The sequence below is a fragment of the Episyrphus balteatus genome, chromosome 2, assembly GCF_945859705.1.
Source record: "Episyrphus balteatus chromosome 2, idEpiBalt1.1, whole genome shotgun sequence".
NCBI classification, from domain to species: Eukaryota; Metazoa; Arthropoda; class Insecta; order Diptera; family Syrphidae; genus Episyrphus; species Episyrphus balteatus.
Window position 1 is genome coordinate 39138188 of NC_079135.1, and position 24311 is coordinate 39162498.

Sequence of the window (24311 nt, forward strand, 5' to 3'; positions counted from 1 at the left end):
AAAAAAACAAAATTTTTTGACCAATTTTTTGAAGCATTGCAAATTTATATTTACAAATTAGTATCAGTTTCTGTATTTCAATACAAAATAACAAAATGCCAGTAATGTGAAATACAGTTTTAAAATTAATAGTAATTGTTTTCGTAATTTTTACAAAAGCTTATCGATATCCTTGCAAAATGCAATCATTGAAAATTTAGACCATTCTGTTTTTTTTTTAACTGCTTAAATAATTAAATTATATTCCAACTCATACTTACATCATTTTGATAGTTATAAAGTACAATATAGAGGAGCAAGGGACACAAAGGACCCAAAGCTCTTTGTAAGAATCTAGATGGTATTTTCTAAAACAAAAGAGCTACAGTTGTGATAGCAATTATTTTCTTACTTGATGTAGAAATTTGTGCATTTGATTTTTGGTAAAACAAATTTAGCGAACTCTATGCATTTAAGTGTTAGGAGTCATCAGAAAAATCGATCAGGATTTTATCCATAATTTATACGAAATTTTATTCTGTTTTTTTTTTTGACACACAATAATACAAAAATATGTACATACATATTGCACATATTCAATTGAATATTCAGCATTAAAAATTGATTTCTTTATATTCGTGATCCAAAGTTTTCATGTTTTACCGAACGCCATCCAATTTTGTACATTGCTATACCTTGCAAATACAGAGTTATGTTTTATTTCAAAATCTTCATAGTCTCAAAATAATCCAAGAACACGTACCTACCTAGAACGTTTTTATACATTTTTTTTTTCTTGTCAAAAACGAGTTCATAGAATTTATTTATTTTATATTTACTTTAGCTGCGTTCCTTTGGAAATATTTATCTACTGCTTAGTACTTAAAACTACTTTGAACTAATTCCAACAAATTAGAGTTTAAAATAATTATCACTGTAAGTCTAATCGTTTCCAAGGTATTGCTATTCAAATACTATTTTCTTTTCGTCAAAACCGAATATCTTCCGAAAATATCTTTCGAAATCGAGGAAGAGCTCAATTTTGACTGGAGATTCGTTTTTGAGGAAAAATTGTCAAAAGAAATTATCAAAAACGTCAGCTTATGTTATATTTACAAATTTTGTACAATTTTTCATATATCATATTTTCAAGACAGCAATTTTTTTTTAAACACTTAGAAAATTCACAACGACCAAAAAAATCCGTCCATAGATTTGAATTAAAATACATTTTAATAATAGTCTCTTCTTTAACAACTTTTATTCTATGGGTAAGTGTTAATAGCTTACAATAAATGGATTTCCAAAAAAATAAAAACAATAGATACACAACATCTCTTTGTTTTTTGTCTATAAAACCAATAGTAGTCACATTTCATGGGCAAACACACAACAAACCACTTCACTCAACCGTACACATTCCTTGCATTTAATTAGTAATCAAAAAAATATATTAAAAAAAAAAAACAAATAAAATGAAAAACAAAAAAAAAAACAAAAGAAAACGTAACAAAATCATTCCTATTAAGGATAAGGCCTTATATGTATACAATCCGTGATATACTGCTTTCTATGTTTATACATTATTGTACGTACACACAACAACAACAAAAAAATGCTTAAATTAAAAAAAAAAAAAGTATATGAAAAAAAAAAACAAAATCCTGGGTATTTTATGCCAAGTTAAATTAAATTAGTTTCCACATAAAAAAAAAAAAAAAGTTTTTGCCCAAACTATTTCACTAAAACATAAATTTAAATTAAAAACAAAAATATTTGTAAAAAACATCAACAACATCCCAATATGAGTAAAATAAAAAAAAATCACACTTATATATTCTTCCATAGAGTCCTTAAGTTACAAATAGAAAAAGATTAAAAAAAAAAAAAAAAAACAATAACTGAAATCAAACTCCAGCCCTTTGCTTTAAACGAATTTAATATTTTCGAAAATAATATTTTATATTTATACAATAAATTAAGATAAAAAAAAGAAGAAAAAATTCAATCCCGTTTTTAGATCGTGTGCATTATCATTGTTGCCTTATTATTAATCATTATATATAGGTTATACAATTTATTTCGAAAATATATTAATTTGCTATTATTATATTGTTAGTTATGTATTTAAAAAAAATATATACACGAATGTTTAACATTAAAAAAAAAATATATTTTAGATAGTTTTAAAATTATTATTCGCTCGATTATAATTATAAAAAAATTATTATTGATGTGTTGTTTAATGTTATTTTTTTGTTTGATTTTGTTGTTGTTGGCTATAAGTAAAATTTATAAAATATATATATATATATTTGTGCAAAATAATTTTAACATTAACATTTTACTGTAGAAAATTGTTATTAAATAATAATAAGAAAAATATAGAAACATAAAATTGAAACTTTTTTTCCTTAAAATTTTCTATTTCTGTTTATTTTGTTTTTTAATAAAATTGACTTGTGTCCCTCTTTTTCCGCTGCAAATGTCAAATGTCCTATTTTTTTTTTTTTTTTTTCTCTAAGAATGATTTGGTATTTTTTGAATAAATAAATGGTAAACAAATTAAAATTTAATACTAAACAAAACACTCTTATATGGCTAAGTCATGCATTCACTACTTGTTGTTTAATATCGTCACAATAAGTTCTATTAAAATCTCTCCTTAAGCATTAAAATCAAAAGTGATTTAACTTTGTTTTAAAATTTAAAATAAAAAAAAAAGTATATATGAGACTCTTTGTAAATTTATATATAATTTGTTTTTATATTTTGCATCTAATAAATAATATTGATATTTTTTTTTTTTTTTTTTTGTTTTTATTTTGTGTAATAACAATTTTGGTGGTGAATATATATATTTTGTTTTGTATTTTTTTATTGCATAAAAAGCCAAAGACGTATTATACATATAATATTCGTGCCAGTCAAGCAAAAGTTAAAATTTTAATTTAAGTCTATTGTTGTCAGTGCTGCTCATTTTTAATACGGGGTATTTGTTATTCAATACTTCAGGACTAAATAACTAGTTGAACTCTAAATTAATTGTTTTGTATTGAAATTTTAATATTTAGTTCCATTTATTGAATAACAAATACACCAAGTGTGTTGTTTTGTTATACAAAAAAAAAGTAAAATGGTATTAACAAATTAATAAACAAACAAATAAAACCAATGTGTTTGTATTTAATTGTAATTAAAATAATAATAATACATTTGAAGCATTTCAAGGATATTAATTTTACCTACTACTATAAAACTATAATATAAAAAAAAAAATAATGAAATCATTATTATCATTTTTCATTACAATTGCCATTTCATCAAATACACTTAAAAAAAACGAAAATGATTAGCATTTTCTGAGAGAAATGTCTATCATAGAATCTATACTATGCCGTATTGTGGACGAATTTATTTTCGTATATTTTATGTTGTTTTTTTTTTTTTTAACTTTTTTATAATTTGCTTAGACTTTTAGTAGAGGTTTTAGAAAATATTAAGAAAATACAAATTTTATTTATAGTTGTAGATATAATAATTATTAAAACTCTGAAGAAATTCATAAAGAATTTTTTTTGTGTCAAGAAGCAGCCATAAAAAATGAATCGAAAAATTATATACATTTGAAGTCTTTCAGTTATTACTTCTCTTACTTTAAACTAGACCTTATGTGTTTTTTTCGTTAGATTTTTAAATATTTATCTCTATTTTTCCGCTGTTACCTTGTTATCTTGTAGATAGTCAGTAAGTCTATGAAGTTTATCCAAATTTTCCAAGTTTCGGGGTTAAGGTAGAGGTTTAAGGTAGAGGTTTAAGGAGTTTTTGTTCGCAGTTTAGCCAATCACATAGATTGAGCAAAAATGAATTTCATTTACAATGTTAACAAATTAACGTTCCATAGCTGTTTTTTTTTTTTTAATCCCCCAGTATAATGACATATTAAAACCGTAAATCAAGTAATGACATTATTTAACCCGAAAATCAAAATTTAATAGGTTTCAATTCTGTTTCATTTTTAAAATTGCTAGAAAATATTAAATTTTCCAATTCATACCAGAAAAAAAAACATTGTATTGTGATTTGTTAATCAGAATCTTGAAAATAAATCTGTATTTTTGAAAATATTCTTATCTAGACTTAGGGGAAGGTGGCCTAAAATGGCCCCCCTAAGGAAAATGTCCTATATCTCGAAAAACAGTAGAATTCAAACTTAAATGCTATATACTTTTCAAAGTTTAATATATTACTCTCACATTTTTTTCATTTGCGAGTTGAAAAAGTTCCAAAAAGTACTTAATTTTTTTAATTTTCAAGACGTCTACAAATTTCACTGATCAAATTTACCCGGGTAAAATGGCACACTGTCCAAACATACGTGATTTTAAATGCAAAATTGAATCAAAGGGCTTCTTTTCCATTTTCTTGGAACAAGTGGTGCTTAATCCCCCCAGATCTTTCATCGAGTCATTCAAAACCCAGTTCTTGTTGGTTGCACGACTCTTTTTTGTAGTTTTTGCAACTTTGAGTGTTTTGGAAGCCTTTTTCTAGGTTTTTGACGGAATCAAGGGCTTTTTTCAGTCCAGGACTTCCTCTCTGTACATCGTTCATAAATAGCAACTATTTTCACTTTAAAAAAATGAAAATGTGAAAAAAAAATTTAAAATGACATGTGAAATAGGTATGCCATTTTACCCGAGCACTAAGTAGGCCATTTTGCCCATTTTGAGTTTTTTCAGTTTAATTTTTACACCAAAAAAATTAAAATCGTTTTAAACCAACTTATTTCAGTTAATTAATAAGAAATACTTCATGCGTACACACATTAACTTCTTTTTCCAAAATACAATGTTTTTTATACTTTTTTTTGCAAAAAAAAATTTCACAAAATTTTAACGAGTGTACTTTTTGATGTGGATAGAGACAGTTTGACCTGTCAAATTTCAAATAATGGCTTGAAGTTCCTGAAATTTCGTATATGTTGGTTTTGCCTGATAAACTAAAGAATCGCGTTCATAAAACTTTCTAATTATTTTCGATTCTACGATTTCTAGCAAGGGGGCCATTTTACCTTGGGGTGCCATTTTAGGCCACTTTCCCCTAAGTCTAAGCTGATATATTTGTGGCTGCCAATAATCTTCGGCCCCAATTAAAAGTAATACATAGTGGACGAATGACTCCAACGTAATCCTCTGATGACATCGTTGAAGTCATTCGTAGGTACCGTTCGGAAGAAAAATTTAACCTTTTTCAAAAGAGCAGGTTCCAAGAGTATGTACTTGGACTTGTACAAAATTTTAGCTTTGTGTTATATATCCCAAATCTTTTCGCCATATCTACAGGTCTTAGGTAACATTAAAACCTTCGGGCAGATTCTATAAAAAAAACGAAAACGATCAATCGTTTTTCAAAAATCAAAGAAAATTAGCGAAACATTCAGAACGGGTTCTTCAGTTTTTCAAGTTAAGGAAAACTGTTCTCACATGCGAAAACGTTTGCTCGTTTACGTTTTATAGAATCTTATTTCTGTTATTGTTTGTTCGTAATCAACTCTTTTGAAAAAAAAAAAAAATAATTGATATGTTGCATAGTTTGGCACAATACTCCAAATCAGAGTCAATCCTATATAATAGGTTAGGCCAGGAAATATTCCTGACTAAACTTCTTTTATATCATAGCTTTGAGTACATAAGGGAATAGACTTAATATTTTGGAATATCGGGTCATGCTTAAGTCCAAGCTTCAATGTTTTTAAAGCGCTTTCGCTTATACACTTCAATGTATTGTGAAAACTCTGAAAAAGATTAATATGTATAAATGCTAGTCTAGAAGCTATGCAAAACGTTACAATTAAAGTTGATTGTAATGTTTATAAATTTTTTTACATTTCATCTAAATGTTTTCTGAAAAAATTTCTAAACCCCCAGCTTTTTGTCAATATTCACTGCATAAAAAAAAAAAAACTTTTAAAAACTAATCTAAAAGACTTATCCAATGCAAACTAACCCCCGCTTGGAAACTTTTCTAACAATCAATTTTTAATGAATTCTTTTTAACATTCAATGTTGTTTTCGTTTTTTTTCTAACTAATAATTAAAAATTAACTTAATCTTTTCTTCTACAAAAAATAATCCTATTTTATTAAATTAAAAAAAAAAAAAAAAAAAAAAAACGGTGATATTCTCTTACGTCACTAACACTGGCTTTCTTCGTCCACGTATATAAAAAACTTCGTATATGTGACTTATTGTATAAATGTTGTGTACAGTGTTTGAGCTAAAAAACTTAAAAAAACCATAGACAAAAAATTTGCTAATTTTAATATTTTATTTTTTTCTCTTTCTTTTTTTATATATACCTAAAAAAATATCCATTGTTAAACAATTTATATAAAATATCAAACTATAAATATAAAAAAAATACCAATGTGCGCAACCACATAAAATTGGCAATAAAACCATAAAATCTCCACATGGACCATGTCATATCTACAAAACGGCAAAATGTATGTTTGAATATTTTTAAATTTTCTTTGTTAATTTAATTAAAATTTAAAAAAAAAATAAAAAACTAAATAAATTAAAAAAAAAAATACAAATAAAAAATACCACTCACTTCATATGGCAAAATTTAACAACATTACTCATTTTAACAAACACCCAATTATTATTATTCACTCCACAAACACACATCATACATCAATGCACTTAACAAATCATACGAAAAAAAAAATATAAACTAAAATTAAAAAAAAAAAAAAAAAGAAAAACGAGAAAGTCGTAGCAAATCCATTTCGAATTGGCAACGGCTGACTCAAGCGATACGGCGCTCACCCACAGGGCACAATATTTCGCAAACAGATGGGAACAGCACGGAAGGAGAATCCTCGATGGGCAGGAATCCAGCGACCACAGGACCCGGATGTTACAAGAGCTTCGATCATGTTGCATCACTTAGGCATTCAAATATGTCACAAGTATGTCGAAAACTGCTAAAAGCAAATCTAAAAAAAACTCGTTAAATCAGTTTATGATTTATTTTTTTGTAAACATAAATTGAATTTCTATATAAAAATATATATATTTGAGAGCTAAAAAAGCTTTCGTTGTTGTGTCTTTATGTTTACTTTATTTATTACTGACATTTTTTTTTCTTAAAATATCCTGAATTTCAGCATCATCGTACATCAGTACCTGATACAGATGCTGTGCCACCATATTCAGTAGAGAATCAAAGTCAGAAAACATCAATGAACGCTATGGAAACCTATCAGCTTCAACAACAGCAACAACAACAACAACAAAAACAAAAACAACTACAGGCACTACAACTTCTGCAGCAGAAGGAAAAAGATCAAGATCAGCAAGCGCTTCAATTAGTTGAGCCTGGAGGCGACAACATATCCCAAGCTGAAGCAGCTCAAATGATGGTCACTCCAGGGGTAAGTTCATAATGAAGGCTTTTCAAGAATTTGGCTAAGTTTACTATAAATTATTTATCTAGATAAAATATACAACAAATGTATAAGATATAAAAATCATTCTAAACAACTCACCATAGTTAGACTGAAAATAAGTGTGAATTTTTTATTAACCCTTTAGTTCGGTTTTAAATATTTGTTTTTTATTTTTTTCAATCTAAATTGCATTTTTTGTTTAATTTTATTTTGGAAAATGTTATGCTGGAGAAGAATTCAGAATCGTTGAAAAATTTTCAAAATATATGATAGGAAATATTTAGGAACCATACCTTCAAATAAATTGAAGTAATAATATCAATACGAAATTTTTAGAATTACTATTCTATTCAGAAGTCCAAATTATAACTAGAGAACCAAAGTTCTGGATAGCCTTTCTGAACTAATTTGCCAGATAAAATTTTTAGATAGCATATCAAGAACTTATCTTCCAGAGACAGTATCCGTCATCCTATCACGAACTTATCTAACGAATAAAGTCTCAGATAGTCTATAAGGAACTTGTCTGACAGATAAGAACCATGATAGTCTATAAGAAACTTAGCTGACAGATAAAGTCTTGGATATCCTATCAGGAACTTATCTGGCAGATAAAGTCTTTGATAGCCTATCTGTAACATGTCAGACGGAGTCTCGATAGCTTATAATTAACTTATCTGACAGACATTTAAAACTTATCTGGCAGATGAAGTCTCGAATAGTCTATCAGAAAATTATCTGACAGATATAAATTCCTGAATAGCCTATTAAGGACTTATCTGATAGATAAAGTCTAGGAAAAGTCTATCGATATCATATCTGACAGATAAAGTCTTAGATAGCTTATCAGGAACTTCTTTGCGGGATAAAGTTCCGAATTAGCTTTTTTGATTAATACAGCTAAAAAAATTTCAAAAATTTAAAGAATTACAAAAGTAAAAGACTAAAAAAGTTTAAAAACTTTGTTTAAGGTAATGAATTGATTCAAATATTAAATAAAATCAATTATAAATCAATACAATCTCCAGCATAGCATTTACTTAAATTTCAATTCTTACTTAATTTCAATGGATTGTGTTGTAGCTTAGTGTTGCAAAATTAGTATGTACTATATTTTATGTTAAAGTGTAATTTAACATATTTTCAAAAAAAAAAAATTATAATAATACAAAAATCTCTAATTGGGTATTGAAAATTTTGTTGTTGTGTTGTGTTGTATTGTGTTGTCATACAAAAGCCACTATTACAAACCTTTTATTTCAATATAATTTCTTTTTACAATTAATTTAATTTTTCTTTTATGTTTATCAGGGAAATCAGGTCAAGAATAAGATTTAAAAAACAAAAACCCTATTTAAAACAAAAAAAAAAAAAAAAACTTTGTAAATTTTAAACAAATTTCCAAACTTTCTATTTATCTTCTTTCTCCGAAAAAAAAACCTTTTTAGAAATTACGGGGAAGGAGTAAGGAGGTACTATACTATCAACATTAAACAAAAACAAGCATAATATTTGTTAATAATTTTCGTTTGATAAATTTTTTTGCAATATTGAAATTTGATACCTTTTGAAAAAAAAAATATATAATTAATCAAAAAAAAAAGAAAATTTTTTTAAAGCTAGATTGTTCAAGGTTGGCATTAGATTGCTGTAAATATTTTATTTCGTATATTTTTTTGTTTTTTTTTTTTTTGATTTTTTATTAATAATTGTTTTAAGAAAATTTAAAAAATAAAAAAAAATAAATATTTTTTATAATTCGAATTTTATGACCAAAAGCAAATTTCAAAATTTTCTACGTTCACTAATTCACTATAATTTCTTGAATTTGCAAAGAAGGATTTCCGAGATACTTTTTTTATTTCGTTTCAATATTAAATTGTCTTGAGGAAGTTTTTTTTAGTTTTCTTATTATTTTTTTTTTTAATTTAAAATATTTAATTTTTTTCCATTTTTAATGCAATGCTTGCTTTCAGAATTTTAATGTAGAATCTATATTGCTTATTGTTTGTCTAGTTGCAGGGAAAGAGTCAAAAGTTAAGATAGCTTATATTTTTTTTTATTTGAGGCGTACACACATCGATTTTTAAAAATTAAACTAAATTTAACATTTCATTAATGAACACAGTTTTTAAAAATAAATGTTATCACAGTTATATTACATAAGGCTATGAGCTACGTTTTGAGCTACGAGAGATTTAAACAGGGTTTTTTAAAACAACACTTTTTTGAATGCCATCTAGTTTTGAGTGTAGTTAGCTGCATAAATATATATTTTATATTAAAATAAATATATAAAGAGACCCATTTTTAAGAAAAACTCATTTTTGAAAAAAAAAGTGGGCCACAATTGTTCATATAAAGACAACAATTAATATTATAACAAAACACTATGTTCTGTAATTCTTACATCGAATTCCATGAATTCAAACTTTTGAGTGTCGTTAAAATAAGAAGTAAAGTTTCCGGTTCAGTTTAAAAAGTTGGCCATAAATCTTGATCCCAATAATTATCATATCATGATCCCAATATACATACGGTAAAATAGGAGTAATCCAACGTTGTGGGCAATATTTTTCAGAAACCAAAGTTGCGTAGTCATAAGTCACTTCATCGCATTGTCTAAAAACTTTAAGAAATAAAAGGCTATGGTTTCTATTGATAATATTGATTTTTTTCGGAATTAATATTAAAAATGCTTTATTGCGACTATCCCAAAAATTCTATAAGATATGACTTTTTAAAGTAATATAAGAGCCCCCTGCTGTACAGTTTTTCTTAAGGCTGATAATTTAGTCGGGTTGGTCATCTTGTATGCGCACGGACAGGTGTTTCAATAGACGGTTCGTTAGGAAACCTTTTAGTTTGAAGGCAATTGACCAGCAAAACAAACTATTTTCATCAATCTGCCGATACTGAATTGTTGTAGTGAGCGCACTTTTGACGATTTTACAGACTTTCTATCGGTCGTTAGTTTAGTTGAACAGCATACGTTCACTGTGGCGTATACGTACTTTTTTTTAGTTCGTGTTTAAATTTTATTATAATTTATTTTAAAAATGAAAATTTACTCATATAGGAATATGTTTGAAAGAGATAATCTTAACACGAGTTTTTTTTGCCAATTATAGAAATATACTAATAGGACTTCTTCTTATCATCATAAAAAAAGAATTAATTATTAATTTTCTACAGGGTTCGAACCTCGGTCATGAAATTTTGGAGTAAATTTGAAAAAAAAGTGGAGCAAATGCAAAATTTTCGGAGTAGATTTAAAACAAAACAAAACAAAAGTCTTAAATTTTCAGGAATTTTTTTGAATAAAAAAGAATTATTTTGAAATTAATCCACCTTGGACCAATTTAATTGTTTTGTAAACCTCATAAATGCTAGTGGTGGTTCATAAATGTGTTTGAAATTCTAAAATAAATACAATTTCAATTCCCATTTCGGTTAATTAGGTTAGTTTAGGTAAACAATTTTTGTGTGGAAAAAGTGGAGTATATCGCGAAAAATCGGAGCGTTGGAGTAGATTATTTTTTTCCCTCAAAAGTGGAGCAAATTTGCTCCGATCGGAGCAAGGTTTGAACCCTGATTTTCTATCTAGGACATGTTGAGTAGAAATTTTGAGACTAAAACGGAAATAGGTAGAAGTTTTGAGGAAAATTGCGTATAAATAAACTGTTCTAAAACACTATTTTAAAATCACCAGGTAAGTCGAGTTAAGAAAAGCACACAGTTTTTAAAAAACTATGTACTTAATGTCAAGTGTTAACTTAAAAAAAAATCACACATTGTTTGTTAAGAAGTCTCTTATATTTTATTCATAATCCGCAACATCAAAAATCTAACAAAAAATAAATAAATACAAATATACAAAAATACAAAATTCCCATCAATAAAACAAATCCCTATCCAATTCATCATAATCCGCAAGTTCCTTAGTCTCGCCACTTTTACTTTCTCCACTCTTCGCTTCCTCTCCATTTAAAGCCTTATCAATTGCTGGTACCGGTGTCGGTGTTTGACTTTGAGGCAACGGCTGATTCAATTGTGACAACAAAGCTTGTATGTTTATTGTATTTTTAGGCATATTGACGCCATCTTCTGCCTGAAGTCCGACCATTTGGGAAGAAAGTGCATCAACTTTTTGTCTAGCTGCAAAAAGTAACTGATCATGGGCAGCTAATTGCATTTGAGCAGTTTGTGCTCGAACTGCTGCGGTTGCAACTTCTTGTTGTGCTGACTGCAATGCAGCTGTAACTAAGCGAACATTGTTTGCTGCTTCGTCTAGGGACTTTTGAGCAGAATTTGCAACGGCTTGAGCTTTCTTGATTTCATTGACTTCCAATTGGACTCTTGCCTGTGCAGCATAAATGTGTTGTACAAGAGCATATAGTTTTGATGCTGAAACGCTTGGACTATTGTCGGGAGAACTCACCACAGCGGATCCGGCGGTAGCGGAAGTGGAATCACTTTTAGATGAAGAGCCAATATTTTGATTGTTGGCTGCGGCTCCAACTTGGGAACCTACAGCTGTTGTGTTTGGATTAACTGAAATAAAAAACGATTTAAGATTGTAATTTTCATGGAATTTTTCTAAACCTTAAACTTACCACACTCTGTGGTAGGTTCGGCACTTCTGTAGAAGATTTCATAACGTTTTTCCGGCTCACCATTCGCATAACTTTGAGGGAAATTCTCAGCATTCACAATGCTACCTGTCACCAATTTCCAGGAAATAACTAAAAGGACACACAAAAAAGCTTTCGCAAAAGTCAAACTTTCCCGGACACTAACAAAAACTTCCACTTAAACCTTACCATAGCATTGAAATAGCACTTTTGCTGACATTTAATGGCACAAATAGAATTTCAAAAATAAACTTCAAACAAAAATCTATTTTTTTTTTTTTCTATCATCAATAACAACTCAATTCGTCCTTTAGATTCAATGACTACTCGAGGCGCTCAAACTTCAGCAGTAAAAATGCAAATAAATAAGCAATCCCAAAGTGTTGGCCTCTCTTCCGTGTGCAATTCAAGCAAGCAAGCAAACTATTATAGCCTTGATCCTTTCTCACAGAATAATGAATGGAAACCGACTAAAGTGTTCTTCTCATGTGCATGAAATGCACAGGCAGAGTCCTCGAAACACCAAGTTTGTGACTGCTCCTTTTGCTTATAAGCATTATAATAGTAGTTGTAGAGCAGAGCAGTCTTCAGTGCATATATAGTGTGGTGCTTCATGCTCTTCATCCTTCCATAAAGATACTATATCTATCTGTATCTACTAACCTACACACGTTGTGTCTCTCTGTCATTATTCTAAGGATACTTAAAAGACGCCTTTTTTTGTTCATTCTTGGCTCCTTATTGTTCTTGTGTGCTTCATTTTTTTGCCAGCACCACACTATTATTCTTACATGAATATGCTCAACTGGTTGTAGCAAAAGCATTGAAAATTTATTTGCATTTTGTTTTTGTTTTTTTTTTCTATTTTTCTATTTTTATTGTGGTGATCGTCCTTTGTTTTTAATTTTACCCCTTTCTCTCGGTGTATCGTGTATCATGATGTCGACCTTTCTTTAAGGGATTGTGTTTGAGTTGAGCACATGTAGATTCAGGTACCTTCATATTGTACTCGAAACATGCTTTGCAATTTGGTTTAAGGTTTTTTTTTTGTTTTGTTGTTTTCATGGCAAATTGCTTTGGCTGGGTTGTGGTTAGGAATATTGCGTGTGAATTATTGCGAAGTGAAAAAAAACCTAAAAAAAGAGTTTTTTTTTGTATGACCTGGGTTTTTCTGTGCAATAAGTTTGAACTTTGGAGCAAATTGTTTTTAAATATAGAAATTGGTAGTGTGAAAAGTAATTGAGTTAGGTAATGATTGTCAATGATTTGTGTGGATTTCTGTGTTTTGATTTACGGAGTTTGATTCGTGATTTCGCAAAATCTTGAGATATAAAATGAATATGTGATTGCAATGCAGGGAGGTTAGATTTTTTGGACTCTGTATAAAAAAAGATTGGTCAGAACGGAGTCAATCTTTAACAAATTGCTGGCTAAGTATGATTAATGGAATTAATCGATGGTATGGTTAGTGGAAAACCTGAAGCATTCAACCCTATGATTCTCATCCCGCAAAAGCTGTGTGAAGATAATATCTAAAGTTTTTCTGGCACTCACAGAAAAATTTTTTCGTCCCTGGGTTGTCATTCATCTCCCTACCAAGTTTGTATCGTTTTTTTATATCTAAAAAAATAATCCATTTCTGAGAGAAGCAAGTTTTGTACACTTCCTCAGAATTGTCCTTTTGAAGAATTAATACTTCTGCATTATCTTCGAAATGGTTTACCATACTGTTCTGTAACTGATGACTAATCTGAGTTCCTGCTTGCTACTTTTGGTGGTTGATTAAGTTCGGTCCTTATCCAGAGCATAAAATACAATTGATGGCACGCAAAGTTAATTTCTCCAACTCAATCCTTAAGGGAGGTTTGAATTTTAACACCTCATTGACGTTATTTTTGGCTGATAGGTATGTAAGTACTTACTAGTTAGGAGTGAAAATTTCAGAATTTCCAACTCTTTTGATTCAAACTTCTAGTTTTTACTTTCTCTATAGGGCAAATATTGGTTTCGTGTCAAAAAAAATGTTGAGGTGTTAATCATAACTAACATTAATGATTGAAAAGTCCGAAAAAGGGGGTCTCGTGATTCCGTCCGTCGTCGAGTTTGTGCGTCTGTTTATGAGTCCATCTGTACACATTTCCACAGCCTCAACGGGCTGATGAATTTTCTTCAAATTTGAAACTTTGTTTTTGTTTTTTTTTTTTTTATGATTCGCTTAGAACATGTACCTGCCATAAAAAAATTCAAGTAGGTAATAGCATTTTACTCGAAAACGGCTATAACGGTTTTGATTAAACTTAGCATAAGTAACACTCAAATCAATTGCAATAAATCTGCAGTTTCAGTTTTTCTTACATTAGTTAAACAACAAAAAATAACAAAAATTTGCCCTCCATGTACACTGAGGGAAAAGCCACCATAAAACAACTTAAAATCAATGAAAACCATATTGATTTAACTATTATTCGGAATGATTTTGCTTTGAAGATGAACATTTTAAAATCAACGTGGAAATAAGGTTAATTTTTGATGGTTTCGTATCTTAAAGTTACATAAATCAAAGTAGTTCAACTTTGAAACAAAGACGTTTCAACTTCAATTTATTTTTTCCCTCAGTGTAGGATCTTCGCTTAATTCAATCGTTTTTCGTTAAAATTTTTACAGATCAGCTTTTATAATCTACAATTTAACTAACATAAAAATGCTTTGAATTGCAAGAGCTAGTACCTACGTGAGACCAAGTCGTGAATTTTATTTTACTCAAAGATTCTGCTGATGTGATTTTCAGTCTCAGTGTCTAAGACTGGAGCTAGGAATGCCCTATGCTTCAATCCGGAAATGGGTCTGGCATTCATGGATTTCACGGTTATTGGAGATAGTAGCTTAACTATTTGAAGTTTCTGAATATAAAAAAAATGTAAAAATGTAAAAAATTTAAATAGCACAGCACACAAAGCCGTTGGGCTAGCTTTAAACAATTCATTCAAGCAGGTAAAAACAATTTAATGATGATTTAACACCACATTGGTATTTTTCGGATAAGCCAAAGAATGTTTTAAAAACGCATTATACTTGTCCAAAAATTTTTTTAATAATTTTTTTCAGTTTCTCCCATGACAACTCCATGTAATGTTTCTTGTTCCCAGTAGGGTTAAAGTCACATAAACATTTTCTAAAGTGAGACCTAAGTGGTCACTGAGGTGTATGTGTAACATTTTATTTTTTAAACAAACTTTTGTTGGCTAAGAAAATGTTTTCTTTTGCTTAAAAAATAGCAAAACCATTTAAATTTTGTTGATCATTTTCTAACCATTGACATTATGTAGTCGTAATTTGAAGCTTTATTTATTAAATTTAGATACTTATTAATTTTTTTCGTTGGCTGACCAATAAGCAATATTGAACCAGTTAACGTTTAAAACTCGTTTCTAATTAAATAAATTAATTTTATATTTTCTTAAAAACAAATTTGCAGCTCCGAATTTTAACCAAATAGAGGACAAAATTCTAATAACCAGGTTTAAAAAGTGAATAGAGGTTTAAAAATTGTTTTCATCATTTCACTACCCATATTTCTAGAGTTAGAACAAGCTCAATGACTGACTGACTAAGCTATTATAACAGCTTTCCAATTGCTTAAAAAATAAGGTTCAACTAGGCATTATTACATTTCTTTATAAATGTATTGCTTGATACATAATTTTGTTTTGAATTTCTGTAAAAATAAACAATCAGCTTTTTGAAGAAAAAAAAGTACGTATACACCACAGTGTACTCATATTATTGTTACGTATTTCAAAGAGTTTTTAACCGATAAAGGTTGCTAAAAGTGTACGCCTCGGTATTATATTATTATATTTTTTATTGTTTTCTTTTAATTTATATCACAATTTATATCTAGACTGTTCTAAGTCCAAGCTTACAATTGCATATTTTGTTTGTACCTACATTTTTTTCTAGAAAAAAAATAGTCTACACCAACCTATATTATCTCTCATTTATTTATTTGCACCCGCAATCCACCTTCTTCCAAATATATATTGCAACAAATATCTCCTATATAATCGCTTACATAGAATGAAAAGCTTTATTATCACAAAAGTTTTCCAAAAGTATTATAGTAGTTCAGTTTTAATTGCCAGAATTGATTTAGATTAACTTGCATCAGTAGTAAGAGCACAATAATGTTCATTTTTTTAAATGAAAAACTAGTTTATTTCTCAATTCAATTAGATATGAATCTTCAAAAAGTACATAAATCTTTTGTATTACCTTTCAAATAAAAAAAAAAAAAACAAACAAACAAATTAAAACTCATTTTATAGGAGGTTGCCGAACTTCGACGTCAAGTCGCTCTAGAAAATTTACAAAACCAAAGGATGGACAATCTCGAACAGGACGTCCCAACGGAATTCGAATGTTGCTTTTGCACTACAAAGGTACAGCAAATTGAGCTCTATCCTTTTCTTTTCTATAAAAATAAAAAAAATCATGACATTTCCGACTGAAACATACAAAAGTAAACTAATAAATTGGTGTACAACACAATATAACACAACCATATAATATTTTTCACATTTACACACAAACACAATAATAATTAATTTTATAGTTGTTTGTCAATGTATAACTTACTTTAAAGTATTTATTAAACATAAAAAAAGCCTTGTCTCCTTGTTGGTTTGTTATTATTCCGTTAAGATAAAAAGTGCTAATTGTACTTGTATGAGTGAATAATGAATGCAATTATGTTATGCTTTGTTGACAGTAAGTGAATGCTTATCGAGTTTGACATGCAGGTGCTTGTTGTCGTTGTCGGTGTTAAATGTGACATATATTTTGTGGTATGCGATAAAGTTGTTTTCTGTTTTTTTTTTATTTAATTTAATAAATTGCATGTCAAAGTAACTTATTTATAAAGTTGCCAAGGAGTTTTGTTTTTAAATTTATTTTTGAACAATTGGTTTGTTTAATAGTTTTTATTGTTTTTTTATTTATATTTATTTATATTTTAAGCTTTTGAGTTTTTTTAATTGAATAGCACCTAAAGTTCCATATGGTTAAAGTAATCTTCACTTGATAAAAAGTAGCTGTTAAAAGTGGAATTAATTGTTTCTTTGATAGTAGTTCAAGTTAAAATAAAAGTATCATAGGGTTTGGTAAAAATGTGCCATTATTTATTTTTACAAAACAATTCCTTAACTTTTAAACAAATCAATACCCTTAGAATCTATCGGGTTTGGACTATATAATAAGAAAAACAAAATTAAAAAATTCTATCATTCGAAATGTGCTACATACTACGTAGACATAATAATATGTTGAGATACAGTACAATTTAAGCAACTTCTTAATAGTAGAATATACACATTTTTGCCATAATCGATTTTGATCCAGTAAACGCAACTTTCAATCCATATGAAGTCTTATTTCCATTGTTTCTTATCTTGTTTTTCGATATTAACTAAAATTGTAGCTGCCCAGATTTTTTACAGCTACTCCTTCAAAATGTTTTAACTCAAAGATAGTTGTTGATTTCTGATTGTGTTTTGATTTTCCATTCTTCAATTTTCTCACTGTTAGTACTTGAATTATAACTTTTTTTATAGTTTTTTTTGAGAAACAATATGCTTTTATTATTTTTAATACTTCGGGCCAACGTTTAATTCTTGATAACTATATTGTATTATTTAGCCTTTTAGGTGCAATCAATTCACACAACATTAAAATTTAAGTCGCCATATAAAAAAGGAAAATTTTATAATTTGTATGCGATTTGAAAGATTTCTCATTTTTAAATGGCTACTTTAAATTTAATGAAGTGTGAATAAATTTTCCCTTTGTGACATTTTTCTTAAATCGATGCTCTGTAAAAATTTTCAGTTCTATCCGATTTTTTTCTGGGTTGTACATATGGCTATTCTGACCAGACTATATTTGATCAAAATAAAAGATTATGACAGTATTTTGTGTATTTGTTAATTTTTCTTTCAAAACAAGGTTGCCACATTAAAGTTCCAATTTTAAATTTTCATTTGACTTCAATTTAACCTATAACCTTATAAGCTTCGTGTAAAGCTAAAACTAGTATGAAAATCCCGGTCTGATTACACTACATAACAACTTTTTCTTTTTAACTCATTAGATATTCTTAGATATTAAATAAAACAGAAAATGGTGTTGTAAATTTGTCAAGTAAATGTTGAAGAGATTTCAATTTAACCAATTCAAGGTTAGTGAAAACAAAAAATTAGCACTGCAATTTGCACTTAGAAAAATTCATATGCTAACCTACAATTTCGCATTTATTTTTTTTATTTCTTCGATTTTCTGAAATGACGAAAAATGTTTTTATCCTTTTTTGAAAAGACACTTCTTTAAAGATTTAAAATTAAACTTTTCACGATCACACAAAAACTTCGAGATAAAAACTTTATTCAAAACTAAACAGTCCGTAAACGACAAGTTTAAGGCTTAAATTCTAAATTAAAAGTTACATAAAGATTTACGTATATAAATTTTTCTCTTTTTGTATTATAAGAGATAGTAGTTAATTTCGTAGTTTTTTTTTATTTTTATTTACTTTGTTACAAATCAATTGATTAAAATCCCGTACAATTTGAAAATCCAAGTAGTTGAACAAGGTAAAATAAAAATTAGCGTTGAATACACAAAAGATATACCAATAATTATGTTTAATTTTTATTAATGCAAAATCAATTGGCAACTATTTCAGGATGTTAGTGTCGATGTAGATGGCAACAAATTCAACATGACAGCTCTTGTTCGTCCACCACCATCACCTACAAACTATTTAATGTTAAAAAAAATGATTGACACAGGCGTTGTTAAAGTGGATTATATCTATCTTTAAATCTAAAAAAAAAACAATACGTCTGATAAAGTTACAAAACAAACTTTTACCACCACGGTATGTTTTTTTAATACAAAATCTTTAAAATTGAAAGTTAATAATTTTTGTAGGTTTGTTATAATGTAGGTAAAAATTAATATAGGTAATAATTTTCTATTATATTGTTGGGGAAAAATTTAAAATTATTGAAGATTTTTCCACTTTACTGAATGCTAATATTAATGTAATATAAATTCATATAAAATAATTTGAAAAGTAGAATTAATTTTTGACTCGTAAAATTAGTATCCAGTAGTACCTATTTATAATATAGAAAGTAAAAACTATGGGGTTGAATTTTTGTAAATCCTGAAATATGTGTATTAATGTATCAAAAAATATTTCATTTATTTTCCATATAAGAGTGGTTACCTCTTCTGTAAAGTTATTTTCAAAATTCGAAAATTTGGAATATGAAAAAAGTTTGCAACTCAGACGCTAGATTCAGACCAAATAAAACAGAAAAACCTCTCCGCGGTTGTGTGGACAATGGACATCTCTTTCACTTTCCATTTTATTTCGTCTTCCATATCGTCGTTTTCTAGGCTGAGTTATTAGATGTTGCCCGTCAATATTGTTTTTGACAATAATTTCAATCTTCATAGCAAAATAACCATAATCAACTCTATTTGCTTATTTTTCGAATATCTCACGTAGTGGAGTAACTAAAGTAAAAAAATGGCAACATTATAGGTAACCCGGCCGAACAACTTCGATTTTGATGACAGTTTTTCCTTACGTCGGTAATTAAAAATACTTTTGCCTCTATAGGTTAAGATAGCCGATGTTGCCCTACTGTTTTTTTAAATTTTTTTTTGAAGATTTTGTGAACAAAAAATTGTGTTTTAAAAAATTTTGCTTAAATTTCACGAATTAATTAATGGACAGGTTCAGAAACGTTAGGGACTAAATATTTAGGTAATTTCTCGGACTCTGATTGGTCAACTGTCAAAAAAGATCCTTCCAATTTAGGTAATTTTATTGGAAAGCTGACTGGAAAGTTAGGCAAGAAATTTTTCCCTAAATAGTTAGCAAAGTTTTTTTTGTCAGCATGACAGATTATTGTTTTTGATTACAACAGAATTAAATCTATTTGTGTGAAAAACGATAAAAAAAAATGCATTATCGGTTATAATCAATAATATTGAAATTTGGTGTCTGCCCCACGCGATCTGTAAATCAAGATCAAGTAAATTTCGGAATTTGACAATAATGGTGTATCCAAACTAATTTAGTCAAATTACTCATAGGTATTTCCGTTCAGAAAATGACGTTGCCTAAATATTTAGTCCCTAATATTTCCTGCCGTCGCTTAGACGATAAATGCAATTTTTTTACAAACTGACTTCAAAGACAAAAAAAAATACTTGAACAAAACGGCAACACCTACAATATTTAAATGCACATTTTTTTAAAAGCTAGAAACTTATTTATATTTGTAAAATTAAAATTAACTAAATTGAATGAAGTGTTTTTGTAAAACTGGTCCATAAACTCAGAATTTTGAAAAAAAATTACTGAAAAAATTGTCGTTTTTAAAACTTTTTCGTAATGAAATATGCATTTATTTTTCAAAATTTTCTGGCCATATTAATCGTTATTGGAATTCATACAAGAAAATATTAATAGGTACCTATTAAAGTTTATGAAAAAATTAAAAAGTATTTCATTTTCGTAGAACTTTTTTCAATAAATTTTTCTGAAAAAAAATTTACTTATTTTTTTTCCAAAGTTCAACATTTAAACATAAAGTTATTTTTTCTTCATTCAACAGCCCAAAGTGTTGAAGTTTGAAGGTCTTATTTGTCAGTCTTAGTCTTAGAGAAAATCAATTACTTTAATACAACAATTCAGTTTTTATCAAAAAAAATCCAATAGTAATTTTTAATTCTTTTTTCAAAACTATAATGTATGTATATTACCTTTCCCTCTTCGGAATTCAACTTATAATACATATTTATGGCCAAAAAATTTTTAAAAATAAATTCATATTTTATTACGAAAAAGTTTGAAAAAAATAATCTTAAATTTTTTAAATAACATTTTTTTTCAAAATTCTGAGTTTGAGGACAATTTTTTCATAAACTAGATTTAAATTTAACAGTTTAGAATGAGCTTCTAGCTTTTTGAAAATATGTTTTTAAATATTGTAAGTGTTGCCGTTTTGTTCAAATTTTGTCTGTGTTTGAAGTCAGTTTGTGGGAAAATAGCATTTATCGCTTAAACGATGAAACACTGACCCTTACCCCTGTCCTATATATTTTGTTTTTCTTAGATTACCTAAAAAATCTTTTTTAAGCAAAAAAAATGGTTTTGTAAAAGAGGTTAATGTATTTTTAAATACCGATGCGACGTATGAAAAAAAGATCATCAAAATCGGAGCTGTTCCCTAATAATTTGCTTTAGTTACTCCATTAACGAAATCGAAAAAAAAACAACTTGACTTAAGTTTAATTAATTTCTTATATGATAAAATGAAAATGATTCATTTAAAAAAGCAATTCTTAAAGCAAACAATTAAGCCGAAGAATGGAAAATTACAAGAGGTAAAAAGGGATGAGTAAAGTTTTGAAAGATTCTAATAGGTACCTTTGTATATGTTTCTACAAACTTTGTCAAATAGAAAGTCTGACGAGATAAATAAGTTCAATGGTACCTTATTTCATTTTAGTATTATTTTTTTTTTAATTGGCTTCTGTATATGCAGTAAAATTTAAAAACAAAAATGTGCTTACAATCAGTTGCATTTGATTTATGCTTTTTACAATTTTTTGTTGAGCCAGTTAATTTATTTTTATATATTTGTTTGCAATTTCATGTATAAGTTTAATTTTTATAGATTAAAACAAAAAAAAAATTATTTATTTTATTTCTTTATTATTTAATATTGTTTCTTTTTATTTAAAGGAAATTGAAGGATGTCACGGCGAATGTATTCCATTACGAGCAAATAGTGTTTAAATAGATTTTATTAAGCTTTTTTTAATAAGAAAACAAAAATTAAAAAAAAAAACAATTACATCAAAATAGTTTATCAACCACAAAAAAACAAGAATGACAAAAAAACTATTTAAAAATATATAATGCCTCACTAGTGTATACATGTGCATGAAAAGATTATTATTTAAAAAAAAAAAAAACACCATAAATATGGAAAACAAAAAAGACATTAAGCACGTTAAGCTTATAAAATAATAATTATATGATTTAAGTTGTTTTTTTCTCTCGTAATTATTATTATTGTTATTTACATCAAACCGTTATAAGACTATTTCTTAGAAGAAAAACAAAAAAAAAAAACAAACTGTTTTATTTCGAAATTGTTATAAACTATATAGTAGTTGCGTTTTTTTAAATAGTTAAATTAGTTTAAATCATTTTTTTATTTCGGAATGTAATTCTATATAATGCACGATGTTCAACTCTAAACCACAATACCAACAAAAAAATACATTACAATACAAGCTGAGTTAAAAAAAAAAAAAAACAAATTATAAAAACACTAGTCAAAAATTGATATAAAAAAGAGCTTTAGATACACAGTTCTATACACTCTATGCGAATGATTTTTAATTATAATTAAGGTGAGTATTTATAATTGTTGTAATTTTGTTTGTTTAACATTATTCGATAGAAAATCTAATTTTTAAATTTTTTTTCAATGTTTTAAACCTAAACTCAGTGTTATATGTTCACAAACAACACAAACTGACATAATTTTTTTAAATGCACATTCCATGGATGTTTTTAACTTGTAGACAATTGTTTCATTAACATTATATTTATGCATAAGAGAAATTTATTGTTATTTAATACCTTACAATATTAAATTGTAAAATAAAAACTGGTATTGAAATTAAATAGCGCATTTATGTTTTAATTTCTTTTATTAAATATAAGATAAGCTTTGTTTGCATTTTATGTTCGCACATCACTAACATAACACATTCAAATGATGTAGGATTATTAACTATATAAAAAATATATAAATATTAAGTACCTACTTTTTTTTGGAGATGATGCAACTGTTGATTACTTAAAATCAATTTGGAAAAATGGTAGAGAAGTACATGTTTAAAGACGTCCACCAGTAAATTTTTCCTTTTGTGGGCGCCTATATGTAGACTATAAAGTAATGAAGTTTGTTCTGATTTAAATATAAATTCTAAATAAATCAACAATGTTTTAACCAAATTGCATCCATTTGGTTTAAATCAATTAGACTATTGCAAAAAATATCAAAAACATCGTTTCCTTGCACCGATACTTCCCATTTGTAACATAGTAAAAGAAAATGAAATTATCAACATTTTATGTCTTATCTATTTTTTTTTTTTTTTGACAATTTATGGCCAAGGATTTGATTTTATCAATACCTACTTTTTGAATGAAAAAAAAAAAATGTTTAAGTTACGTTGTTGGTTTTTTTTCAACAAGTTCTTATTTGTATAGTTGTATCCACTGCATATTGGAAAGCAATAAGTCCTATAAAAAAAAAAAATATTGTTAATTTTACTAAGATAAACTTTTTTTTGTAAAATAACATCAATTTTATATATGCCAATAAGAAGAAAAAGCGTATTTCGGTAAACTCAAATCTTGTTACTTTTCAAGTAACTAACAAGAAAAAACACCTTTTAAATCGAAATTTTTCAATCGTGAAATATTTATATCAAGCTCAAAAATCGTTTTTTATACTCTCCCAAAAAAATAACTCTATGTATTGCATTTTTGGGCTAAAAAAATGCTTTAAATAAGGCATTAAAAATAAACATCACGCCTAGAGAAATTCATCCCCAACCCAATTGAAATATTATTTCAAAATATTGAGATCTCCTTTTCTAAAAAAGTTTCAAGTTCGGATGCAGCAATTTTCAAGTTCATGTTTCATATGTTGGTCACAAGTTAAATTAGCTGTATTTCTAAAAAAAATTAGGTTTTTGTAAGAAAAAATTTATACTATAAACTTTGATTTTTACATATTTACAAATACAGAATTAAATTTTCCTGCGTCTTATTTCAAACGAGTGAAAAAAACTTAAGCATTTACTCAATTCTTGGAATACCTTTTAGTGCGAAGAAAGGAAATCCTCAGGTAAAAATTCTCAATTCAGAAAAATCTTGACTTGGGTGATGACTATAAATAAATACTTCTCTTGAGCTATTGCTAAAGATATTTATTAGTTTCATTGACAACTATGTAAGTCGAGTCCTTAGACAGCTATTTAATTGGGAAACACCGGTATTTTTGATATCGAACTTTCTTTAAAATGCAATTTCTCTCGTACAAAAGATTTTTACATTAAGTTTTAAACTTTTTTGCTAAAAA

The 24311-nt window shown here is 27.5% G+C and overlaps 2 protein-coding genes across 15 annotated transcripts in view; one reads left to right on the forward strand and one right to left on the reverse strand.

The window, feature by feature from the left end:
- LOC129912182 (potassium voltage-gated channel protein Shab) overlaps nucleotides 1-24311 on the forward strand; it is a 187777-nt gene that overhangs the window by 155654 nt on the left and 7812 nt on the right. For 2 of the 13 annotated variants that reach the window (XR_008771765.1, XM_055990326.1), the window contains exons 7-10: nucleotides 6744-6955; nucleotides 7154-7420; nucleotides 8884-8907; nucleotides 16395-16508. Coding sequence is in view for 3 of the 13 variants with exons in the window: in XM_055990326.1 (XP_055846301.1) it covers nucleotides 6744-6955; nucleotides 7154-7420; nucleotides 8884-8907; nucleotides 16395-16508 (617 nt within the window). In the remaining 10 variants the exon portion in view is untranslated. Of the gene's footprint in view, nucleotides 1-6743; nucleotides 6956-7153; nucleotides 7421-8883; nucleotides 8908-16394; nucleotides 16509-18805; nucleotides 19001-21889; nucleotides 22567-24311 lie in introns of all 13 variants that reach the window. The other 11 variants (XR_008771766.1, XR_008771769.1, XR_008771768.1 and 8 more) reach the window with 11 other exon arrangements.
- On the reverse strand, nucleotides 11230-12783 carry LOC129912183 (uncharacterized). 2 transcript variants are annotated; one of them, XM_055990331.1, is made up of 3 exons: nucleotides 12259-12783; nucleotides 12052-12180; nucleotides 11230-11989 (listed from the first exon to the last, which is right to left on the reverse strand). In XM_055990331.1, exons 1-3 carry the CDS (start codon nucleotides 12287-12289, stop codon nucleotides 11331-11333), a joined length of 819 nt encoding a protein of 272 aa, XP_055846306.1. In that variant the 5' UTR covers nucleotides 12290-12783; the 3' UTR covers nucleotides 11230-11330. The 2 variants fall into 2 exon arrangements, with proteins under 2 accessions (XP_055846306.1, XP_055846305.1); XM_055990330.1 differs by having other exon boundaries at nucleotides 12052-12201; nucleotides 12259-12781.